The sequence below is a fragment of the Athene noctua genome, chromosome 23, assembly GCF_965140245.1.
Source record: "Athene noctua chromosome 23, bAthNoc1.hap1.1, whole genome shotgun sequence".
In the NCBI taxonomy this organism is placed as follows: domain Eukaryota; kingdom Metazoa; phylum Chordata; class Aves; order Strigiformes; family Strigidae; genus Athene; species Athene noctua.
Genome location: NC_134059.1, coordinates 8,919,312 through 8,930,041, shown reverse-complemented (window position 1 = coordinate 8,930,041; position 10,730 = coordinate 8,919,312). Strand labels below are relative to the sequence as shown.

Genomic DNA, 10,730 nt, shown 5'->3' with positions numbered 1-10,730 from the left:
CGGCGGGGCGGGGCCTGCCGGGGAGGGGAGGAGCCGGACCTGGAGGGGCGGGGTCGGGCCGGGCCGGGCGACGTCGCCCTGTCTGCCGCGGGGGGCGGGGCCGGCGCACGCGCAGAGCGCGGGGTCGCGCGCACGATGGCGGGCCCGGGCCTGGTGGCGGGGGACGTGGTGGTGGACGCGCTGCCCTACTTCGACCAGGGCTACGAGGCGCCGGGCGTGCGGGAGGCGGTGAGTGCGGGCGGGACGGGACGGCGGGCGGGCGGGCGGCCCGTGGGTCCCCCCGGCGGAGCGGCCCGTGGGCCCCCTGACGGCCCATGCGCGCTAGGCCGCGGCGCTGGTGGAGGAGGAGACGCGGCGGTACCGGCCGACGAAGAACTACCTCAGCTACTTGCCGGCGCACGACTACAGCGCCTTCGAGGTGAGCGACCGGCCGGTGTCGGTGTTGTGTCCCCCCTTGTGCCCCCCCCGCCGCTGACCGCCGCCTCCCCGCAGACCGAGATCATGCGGAACGAGTTCGAGCGCCTGGCGGCCCGGCAGCCCCTGGAGCTGCTCAGCATGAAACGGTGAGACCGGGCGGCCCCGGCACCCGCCGGCCGCGGCCCCTCGGGGAGCGCCGGCCCGGGAGCGGCGCCTGCCGCGCCCTCCCCTGAGGCGGGCGGCGAACGTGTTGTAGGTACGAGCTGCCGGCGCCGTCCTCCGGGCAGAAGAATGACATCACGGCGTGGCAGGAGTGTGTCAACAACTCCATGGCGCAGCTGGAGCACCAGGCTGTCCGCATCGAGAACCTGGAGCTGATGTCGCAGCACGGCTGTAACGCCTGGAAGGTCTACAACGAGTAAGGCCCCGTCCGCTCCGCTCAGCACGGAGCCGCGGGCTCCACCGTGAAACTCCGTCGGCTCGCGGCAGGGGCCGGCCCAGCTCGTTGGAGGCTTAGTCTGAAAGCCGCTTGTGTCCCGCTCGGCGTCCCGGTGTTGTGCCGCTCCCTCGGGAGCGAAGAGCACGGGCTGCACAGGGGGAGCTCGGCTGGTGTTTGCGTTGAAGCGACTTGTCGCATCCTCGATGTTGAGGAATTAAATTGCAGGTTAAATGGGTGATCTAGCAGTTGTGTGTTCTCCTAATGCTTTGCTTGTCTTATTAGGCATCTGGTTCATATGATAGAACAAGCCCAGAAAGAGCTTCAGAAGTTGAGGTGAGTCATTCTTCTTCATACTTTTGTACTGAAGTTAGAAGGGAAGTAAACCCCTCTCTGTACCCAAGCTGTACAAAGGCTTGTGTATATATTGCTGCTGTGATCGTAGGAAAAAAGACCCAGTAATAACAATAATTAAGAAATGTGACCCTGCCCTCCCTAAGCAGTTACATTCGTAATGCCAGTTCCATTCAAACTTTATTTTGCTTTGTCCGAACGTCTGCGTTGAACAGAATGGATTGTAGTGAAATCCTCTCTGAAATGCAGCCATGTTTTCACTGCTGATAAACTTTTATTTAGTTTGTAGTTGTCTCAGCAAAGACATGATGTTAGGTTTGGCCTCTGCTTTTACAGTGGATGCTTTAATGAGTTTAGAGAGTTGGATGACTGGGGGATGGAGGCCGTAGTGTATTGAAAGATGCACCTTCGTGACTGGCTCCATTTGGGCAGCATGCTGTGGACTTGGCAGGTGAAGCTTTTCAGCTCACAGACGTGGGTGAACTGCTGTCGTTTCACCCCAGAGATGGGTCTGTGTGCAGGGACGTGGGTCGAAGGCGAGCTGCGTGCTGGTTCCCGTCCCACAGCACCTGTGTGTTTGGGTTTATGCAGTTACTGTCTTGGACAGAATCGATGGGGACAGGGTAGCAGCAGAGCTCAGGCTGGGAGGGTTCTTGGAACACCTTGATGTGTGGCGAGGGCCAGCGGAATGTGAGCTGCGCAGAGACCGTACAGTTTTACGTCTTCTGCACTTCTCAGGTGTTTCACTGAATTCTGTGAATGACTATCCGTTCATCTTTGCTTTTCTGACTTTTTTTCAGAGAGAACAAAACATTTTCTCTGTTCTGTAGTTGTCCAGGAGCAGTAGGCTTGGATGTTTGAAGTTTTGCTTGTAGTAGAGTGGAAGTTTTTGTGGTTTTGCAGTGGTTTTGTGGTTTTATTAAAAAAAAAAAAAAAAAAAAAAAAGTAGGGTTCTGTGTGCAGCCCTGTACTGGAATTTGTCCATCTATATGTTATGGTTACAGTCCTGGCTACACAAGTGTGCTTTGGCAGTACTTCTAGGCATTAGGTGTACTTCAAAATTAGCAGCAGATATTACAAATCTTAAAGAAAGGAGACAAAAAAAATACATAGATCTTTTTCTCACCAGGAAAAACATTCAAGATCTGAACTGGCAACGAAAGAACATGCAGCTCACAGCCGGGGCTAAGCTACGAGAAATGGAATCTACGTGAGTGTCCGGAATTTTTCTGTTAAATCTTCCACAAGTGTATCTCTTGCTTCAGATTCTTCCATGCAGAGCATCAGAGGTTTTTCAGTCCTGTTGTAGGATGTTACCACGTGAGCACTGTTGCTTTGCACAGTGCTTTAAAGGATTTGAAATTCAGGTCTGGGTAATAGTTACTGTGGCTCAGTGCATCAATGAGCAACAGATGTGAAAAGGAGGGGGTGTATTAGCTGCTTGAAATTGCCTAAATTGTTTTATCTAAATATTGGAAGTTAGTGCATCTGAGTCTAGTAAATTAAATTTTGTATGTTAAGGTTTTAACAGGGTTAAAAACTACTTTCTGTTGCTCTCATTTTTCAAGTTACCATTGACGTTAACTGAAGTTCAACACGGACTGAGAAAAATACTGCTTTATTTGGTGTCTTTGTGCTTTCTTTGGAGCAATAGTTGTCTTTGATTTTAAACCAGAGGACTGTTAAATAACACTTCAAGGCTTTTTTATTTCTTTTCCCTTCTAGATGGGTGTCTCTTGTCAGTAAAAATTACGAGATTGAACGAACTATTGTGCAGCTAGAAAATGAAATTTCACAAATCAAACAGCAGCATGGGGAAGCAAACAAGGAGAATATCCAGCAAGACTTCCAGTGACTTAACACTTACCGTCTTACTGCAGCGTATGTTAAAAAAATAAATAAAATTTGGAGATGTTTTCTAGACACCTCTAGTTGCCGTTGTGTAAGGTGATAAAAAGGTATTTTAGTTGTTTCTTTTCCTTGTTTTGACTTCTGGGAGGAGGCAGAGTGGACTCAACCTGCCCCGTTCAAAGGTGTTTCGGGCACGGTTAAACGTACCGCGAGTTGTTTCACTTCTGACGTATCTAAGTTGGGAGCTCTTAAACGAAACCTGTCCCGTGTTTATTGTCTTCCCTTACGCGTTTAATAAACGTTTTGCTACCGGTGCGGCTTCCGCGTTGCGATCAGAACCTCCGGGTGCTGCCGCGGGGCTTTGCCGGGGGAGCGGCCCCCGCAGGGCTGAGGGCCTTCACCCCTGAGCGGGGTTCCGCGGGGAGGGGGGGCGGAGGGTCCCTCCCTCCGCGCGCGGGGGGCGGGGCTTCCGGGCCGCTGCGCGCCCCGCCCCGCTGGCGATTGGCTGGGAAGGGGCCGACGCCTACCACTAGGGACTCGCCCCGCGGGGCGGTGACGCGCCTGCGCCTCGCGTGACGTCACGGTCGGGTCTTTCCGGACGGCCCCTTGGCGACGGAGCGCGAGCGCGCGCCTGCGCGAGCCCCGGGCCCGCCCCCCTCGCTGCCGGGGCGCGCGCACGGCGCGTGGTGACGCCGTACGTGCGCGGAGCGGGGAGCTGGGTTCAAAGGAGGAAACATGGCGGAAAACAAAGGAGGCGGCGGCGGCGGGGAGGGGGCTGCCGAGGCCGGGCCGGGCGGCGGCGGCGGTCTGGAGCCCGCGGCCGCGTCCCCCTCCGCCGCCGCGCCGCCCGAGGAGCGGGAGAGCCCGGGCGCGGCGGTGGCGGCGGAGCGCGGTCTCGGGGAGGCCGAGGCCGAGGCGGCGGCGGCGGGGCCCGGTGCCGTTCCAGGGCCTGGCCCCAGCCCAGTGCCCCCGCTGACGCCGGCGGCGCCGGGGCCCTTCTCGCTGCTGGACACCTGCGCCGTCTGCGCGCAGAGCCTGCAGAGCCGCCGCGAGGCCGAGCCCAAGCTGCTGCCCTGCCTGCACTCCTTCTGCCGGCGCTGCCTGCCCGAGCCCGAGCGGCAGCTCAGCGTGCCCGTGCCCGGCGGGGCCAACGGCGACATCCAGCAAGGTGAGCGCGGGGGGCGGCCTCTCCCCGGGCGGGTCTCTCCGCGCGGATGGCCGGGTGCGGGCGTTGGGCTCCTTTGGACCCGGAGTTCTCCCCGGCCGCGCTGGATCGCTGTACGCCGCGGGGCCGCGCACGTGAGCCCGGTGGTCCCGGGGCTCCGGGGGCCGCCCGGCAGCCGCCCGCTTCGTGTTTTCCGGCGGCGGCCGAAACTCGGCGGCTCTTGGCAGCGTGGCGTAAATTGCGTCGTGCGTTTGGTTTTGTTTTGGCGTTCAGGAGTGCTGTGGTAGAGGCGTGTCTGTCAGGAGGTGCTCGACTGTTCAGCACTCAGAAGAAAAAATTGGTTTAAGTGCAATCCGATTCAGTGTTATTAGAGTATTACGCGCACAGCTGGAAATGGTGTGCGCGGCACAGCCGCCTTCGGAGTTTCCTGCGGACCGAGTTAAGCAGCGCTGTCAGTTGACTCGCTGTGCCTGTCTACTACACACACGTAACTTCTGTGCCCTGGAACGAGCGTAGACTGCTTCTTCCAGGTGTTATTATTGAAATCACAGCTCGAATTTTATTTTTTTATTTTATATGTTCAGGGTTGTAATTTAAAAGCTGCTGGAGCTTTTAATGGAGTGACTCACCTGCTGTGGTCTACAGACCAAAGTAGGGCCCTGGTAAGTGGTTTTGCAGGTCTTAACTGGGCCCTGTGTTCAAAGAGACCTTGTTAGGTGACATCTTTCTGGCTTCAGCAAGAACTCAAGCCTTTCCTGTGTTGCGTAGTGAATGAATTAACTTGTTGGTAGTGGTGGTTTAGTCCAAACTGATCAGAAGGGGTTCATCTAGGATGTGGTTTTAGAAAGTCCATCAGTTCTAGAAAGATGATGCATTAAATATAGTTCATAAATGCACTAACTAAAGCACTCCGTTGGTGTTGTGATTCTTCTTGTTAAATTCCAGATCCTACATTCTGCGTTAGATATGCTAGTGAAGGATACAGAACTTGAAAAACTGGGTTTATTTTACTAGTAATTAGCAGGGTTATCTGAATGCCACTGTATCTGTTAGGATACAAGTGTGTTAACACAAAGTGCAGCTTCTGAAGTGTATCTATAAACTGGAACATCAATTCTTGTTAAGCACATCATAAGAATGCTTGATTTGTGTGCTTTGGTGAAGCAAGAATTCATCTTTGGGTTGCTGCATCAGAAACTTCTAGGTGATGTGAGCAAGATGTGGATACAGGGTCCAGGAGCGTGTACTGGTAACGACGTGTGGGATCCGTCTGTGGTGGTACATGAGTCTGCACGAGCAAAGGTATTAGCCCAGCAGGTCAGTTAAGAATATGAGACACTGACCAGCCAGAAGATGTGGTTTTGTGGGCAGCTCTCTGCACATTGTAAATTGAATCAGTTGAACGGCACATGAAATGGTTACCAGTAAATCAGGTACAAAATGGACATTCTCAACATACAGAGAAGTACCGCATTGCTTAGTCATGCAGGTTCCTTCCCTGTTGGCATGGGTTTTGCTAGTCATGAAGTGTTACTTCTTCTTCTCTAGTCTCCTTAACCATGAGCAGGTGTTTTTTCATGAAGGAAGAATTAATGGGAAGTGGTGCCCATAGCTATGTCTGAAGCAGTTTACACTTAACTGCAGGCTCTCACTGCTGGATTATATGCTGTTCTGTTTTATATGCGTTTAAATTTGCCTGCAATTTTTCAGTGTCTCTACACCTAGATAAGAGAACTACAAATGCTGTGGAAAAGAACTGGATTTTTTCTTTTGATGTTTTCCCAGGTGCTTTGTTATTTAGTTTCAGATTTTGCCCTGTAAAGTTGTCAGCACTTACAATAGTAAATATGTGTATTTATTGGGCAATAACTGTGGAAGCTGCTTACCAGGAGCTGAGCGTGAGGTCGGTACCTGCAGAGCAGTTCTGCGGCTGCCGCTGGAAGCTCTGTCCCGCGGGAGCAGTGGGGTGCTCGAAGGCGTCCTGCTCTGTCTGTGCTCTCTGCCTGCATCGACTTCTACCCTGTCGCCACTCCCTTGAGAGGCACTGCAATGAAGACAGGAGGAATGGTCTCAGCTCATAAAAGTTTGAGAAACACTGACTAAAGTTTAAAACAATTTCCAAGGTTGTGGTTTGCTGTATTATAATGAGGTAACTGGTAGGTTCATACCTATTGCACTGGTAAAATAATTTTTTTTGCTGTTGTTTACATTTATGTTGGGGAAACATTAGAAGGTTTTGATCTTATGTATTTAAAACATGTATTTTTATGTAATTTGTTTAACATAAAAAGTAGTATCTCGTGTTCAGGTTAATGACTTAATAGGTCGTTGGAATGTGCATTTTATTTGGGGGGTAGATCATTTCTCAATGCCTGGTGTTTCAGCTGTCCAGCTGGACTCTTCTTTCCAGCTTGAATAGCTTACAAGAAAATGCCACCTTCTATTTGTATGACAGTATTCTGAAAAATGCTTATTTCTAAGTTAGAGATTTCAGACAGTTACAGATGCTGCAGGCAACTTTTTATGCACTCACTGCTGCTTCTGCTCCTGGGAAGACAGGTTGTTCTGAGGTTTCCCTGCCTTACCCGGGAATTCACAGTCTCTCTTAAGAAGATTATCTCAACAGAGAGAAGGTGGCTCTCCCAGCTCCTTGTGAATGTCACAATCTTCATTAGGCTGAAAAACTGTAAAAGAGCTGTGAGATGCTTTCGGAGAGCCTAAGGGAAGCATACACAATTGGTTCATGTGCACATGTGTAATTTGAGAAACAATACATTTACTACTGAGTGCTGTAATACATAGCACTGTGAATTATTTTGATATGCTGAGTTCAACTCCCGTACCCAGTGTTGGTGTATTTAGAAACCGTGTTTTAATTGTACCTGAAATTGTGCAGTAACTATTTTAAATGTGCATTGGAAGACATAAGACTGGTATGATGTCTGTGAGAATGGGACATATCACTTAAATTGATTTTGGTAGTAGTTACTGTATCATCAGTCTAGAAAGCTGAAAATTCCTGCATCAGGTAGGCTGCTCGATCTGAGTAAATGCAGGCCATTGTACTCATCGTTTCAACTGTCGTGATTCTTTACCTTTCTCCTGTGTTGATGAGTGAGGGTCATGAATATACGCTGGAGCCCAGCAAAAGCTGAATCCTGAAAAATGTTCAGTTTGTATTCTGGACTTACTAAAAATCTTGGTCTGAAACTTAAATTTCAGTCTAAATTAATAGTGTATTTTAAAATAATGTTTTCTAGGCATGTGTTATTTTTATAAGAATTGATGTCTGTGACTGCTGTAAATTGGCTTTCCTTATGAAATATAATGTGTTGTCAGGTCATGACAGTTGTGATATAAGCAAGGATTGTTTGTCAAAAAAAAAAAAAAGCTGAGTTGGACCTTGAAAACAGTTTTTTTTTTTTTAAAGTATATTCTGATAGATTTCAGTCTGATTGTGTCACTTGGCCTGTGAGGGTTTATTTCAAGGTCTCATCACTGAAACTAAATAGGGGTTTTGCTGTATGACTGCAGGAACATGTTTGGACCTTTGCGCTTCTGAGAGAAGTAAATACTATGCACATGCAGTAACTACTACTGGTCTCAAGCAATAAATGAAACCTGGCAGAGATTCATTCCTTAGAGGACTGTCTACATGCCAAGTTCGAATTTAAAGCGGAAGTCTGAGTTATTAGATTGCTCGAGTGCTTGCAAATATTTCCTGAACTGTGCAGCGTTATCATCATCATGACAATATAATCATCTGAAAGGGTTTTGAATTTTCGTATATTCACTTTTGTGTTGGGAATCAGCCTGACACATTTCAACCAAAACCAAACACATATGTTTAAAACCAGATGTCTAAAATGATGGTGTTCACTCAACAGTAATTAGGATTGTAGAAGGTTGATGACTTGATTGTCAGTGGATGATGTGGTAGAGTTTTGGGCTAGTGCTAATTGATGTCTCATAAGTTTCAACAGAAAATGTAAGATGTTTCTTTAAAATGTCTGTTCTTGAAGGAGCACAGTACCGTCTGGGTTGGCAAGACTGGCAGATGTGTTTGGCTCGACCTCTCGCTCAGGACAGGACTGGTTAGAGGAGGTTCTTTAGGGCCTCGTCCAGCTGTGTGGTGACTGTCTACTGGGATTGCAGCTTCGGCGTCTCTGGGTCTCCGTTGCAGTGTTTGACCATCCTTGTTGTAAATATGTGAAATAGATATTGTGTGGAAGCAAGTTCTGCCCCGTTCCTGCGCGTGGTTGATGCTGGTCCTGTCACTGTGCAGCTCAGGGCAGAGCCTGGCTCTGGTGAGGTTCCCGGTGCCAGCTGAGCCATCTCAGAGCTGCGGACCCTCCTCACACGTCGCGTGTTCCAGCCCTCATCATCGCGGTGGCCGCTGCTGTTTGTCAGTGTGTCCTGTGCTGGGGGCTCCCAGACTGCCCAGGCGTGGTCTCCGCCTGCTCAGCACGGGAGGGGTTGCTGCTGGGCCTGCTGTTGCTGCACCCCGGAGGCATCGGCCTTTTTTGCTGAAGGGCGTGCTGGTGGGTCCTGTTCAGCTTCTTGCCTGTAAGGTACTTTAAACGTATTTTAGGGTATTAAAGTGAGATCAAAGTTACTTTTTTATACTCCTGTTTTAGGGGTTTAATACTCTTGAATGTCATGAAGCAACTAAAGAGTTGATAAAGGTTTTTGTATTGCAGTCCGTAGCTTGCATTCAATGAGTTGGATCTTGTGAAAATATGAATTTTGGTACGTAAGTAGGGATATTTGGGAATGCAAGCATTTGGGTTCAATATCTGAATACACTTTGAGAGATACTTTAAATTTATCATTTTTAACTACTCAGAGACTCTCTGCGCCAGCCCAGTGGTAGAGGGGACCCAGTGGTGAGCGGTGCTACTGAAGGACAATGCGCCTTGTCCTGTGATCACGTACATCGTGTGCGTGCCGTGCCCTGCCTCGTTCCGATCGATGATCTCCTCGCCCTCAGCAGTACCCTTAGTAAAGTCTCTTGTTGCCAAAGGCAGTCTTGGAGTTAGAACTTCAGTGACTTTACTTTCCATTATTGCTTTTTGCTCTCTGTGAGGTTTAGGAAGTATTTGGTTAGGCTGTGACATGTTGATTTTAAGTTGGCTGAAGTCAATTTGGACTTGAAGTCAACAGGTGAATGTATGAACCCTTCATGAGAGGATTCATATAAAATCCTTTATAAAAGCTAGCTTCTAGAAGTTAGCTATTTTGCTTTAGCTAGTGTAATGTTTGTGGCAAGTAGGTAAGTCTCCATGTCTGGTTGTAACTGTGTTCCCCTTTCCTTCCTCCCCGCTTCCCCTTTCTCTAACCCCAGGGCTACAGTGTTGGAGGCTCCCAACCAGCTTCTCTCTAGTGTTTATAAACAAAAACTAGGAAACCAGGTTGGGAGGACGGTAGATGTGGATTTGGCTAGGTAATGGGTTAACTCTTACTGGCTCAGGAAGCCTTGCTCTTCCACCCCATGGTCCCTGAAACAGCTGAAGACGTTCCAGAAGGGAATTTCTACAAGTATGAGTAGGGAGCAAAGAGTGAGATTCAGAAAATTGCAGGTTTTTTTTTCTTGTGCAAGATTAGTAAGTATGAGTTGACATATACTGTCTTACTGGGCAGAATGTGTCTTGCCTAGCGAAGGTGTACTGGGGGCAGATCAGTTGATTTCATCTTAGGTTAAAAATGCCAAGAATCTGAATTCCTTAATATCAAGCTGGAGTGGGTATAGTAGCTGAAGACTTGCTGTAAGCATTCCCTGGAGGTGATTTCTCCGGTTTGATCCTACAAGACTGGAAGTACAGAGAATCAAGTCTCTCCTTCCACCTCTGTAGTTCTCAAGCATTCTTAACATTTGGAAGAGTATTTTGGTTTTGTCAGGATTAAGAAGCTGGACTGAAGAAGTGAATTCTAAGCAGGTTTTAAATAAATTTCCTGTTGAAACTAGTTCAAGATGAAGGCTTTCATAGTTATATTAACCTATTGAAAAAATTAGCTATTTTGAGATGTATGCAAATATCCGTCAGATAAATGTCATTACCCTTGGGAAATTTTAAACATAAAGATATACAAGGTGATCTCATAGTTCACAGTTACAATTAAGAAAAGTACTTCTGTCGCAGCTTTTGGTGTTAGTTGACTGTGGTAGATTGAAAGCATCTTCTGTTTGAAATCTTAAATTCCTTGAAATGTTCTGTTGTGATTTACTGCTGGATTATGTTGCAGATTTTTTAGCAGTCTTTCTGTTTTTATGAAAATAAAATCACCTTTTCTCCTCAGTTTACTTCAGTTTTGCAGTGTCTGACATCCTTTGTGGTGTAGTTTGGTGTCCTTCATCTTCATAAGCATTTAAAAGGTTACACAGATGCTGTACTCTGTTCTTACAGACTCTGCTGAGTACGGACACGTGCAGTACAGGGAAGATGTGGCTTCTAGCAGTTGTCTAAATCATGCTTCAACACACGTTGTGTAGTAAAATTTGTGCTACTT

The 10,730-nt window shown here is 48.6% G+C and overlaps 2 protein-coding genes across 4 annotated transcripts in view; both read left to right on the top strand.

Annotated features, from left to right (window-relative positions):
- Positions 1–79: 79 nt before the first annotated feature.
- On the top strand, positions 80–3,130 carry BCAS2 (BCAS2 pre-mRNA processing factor). The gene is made up of 7 exons (XM_074925178.1): positions 80–228; positions 326–418; positions 493–563; positions 674–835; positions 1,139–1,189; positions 2,337–2,417; positions 2,933–3,130. Exons 1-7 carry the CDS (start codon positions 136–138, stop codon positions 3,060–3,062), a joined length of 681 nt encoding a protein of 226 aa, XP_074781279.1. The 5' UTR covers positions 80–135; the 3' UTR covers positions 3,063–3,130.
- A 662-nt stretch (positions 3,131–3,792) lies between these two features.
- The window catches only part of TRIM33 (tripartite motif containing 33), a 37,773-nt gene continuing 30,835 nt past the window's right edge, over positions 3,793–10,730 (top strand). For all 3 annotated transcript variants that reach the window (XM_074925177.1, XM_074925176.1, XM_074925175.1), the window contains exon 1: positions 3,793–4,226. In XM_074925177.1, the coding sequence (XP_074781278.1) occupies positions 3,794–4,226 (433 nt within the window). In that variant the 5' untranslated portion in view covers position 3,793. The remainder of the gene's footprint in view (positions 4,227–10,730) is intronic.

Bases quoted from the DNA above. Each gene is read 5' to 3' on its own strand.
- BCAS2 (XM_074925178.1), top strand. From the start codon at position 136: ATGGCGGGCCCGGGCCTGGTGGCGGGGGACGTGGTGGTGGACGCGCTG. The intron at 419-492 runs GTGAGCGACCGG...GCCTCCCCGCAG, and splicing joins ACGACTACAGCGCCTTCGAG to ACCGAGATCATGCGGAACGA. The intron at 836-1,138 runs GTAAGGCCCCGT...TTGTCTTATTAG, and splicing joins GCCTGGAAGGTCTACAACGA to GCATCTGGTTCATATGATAG.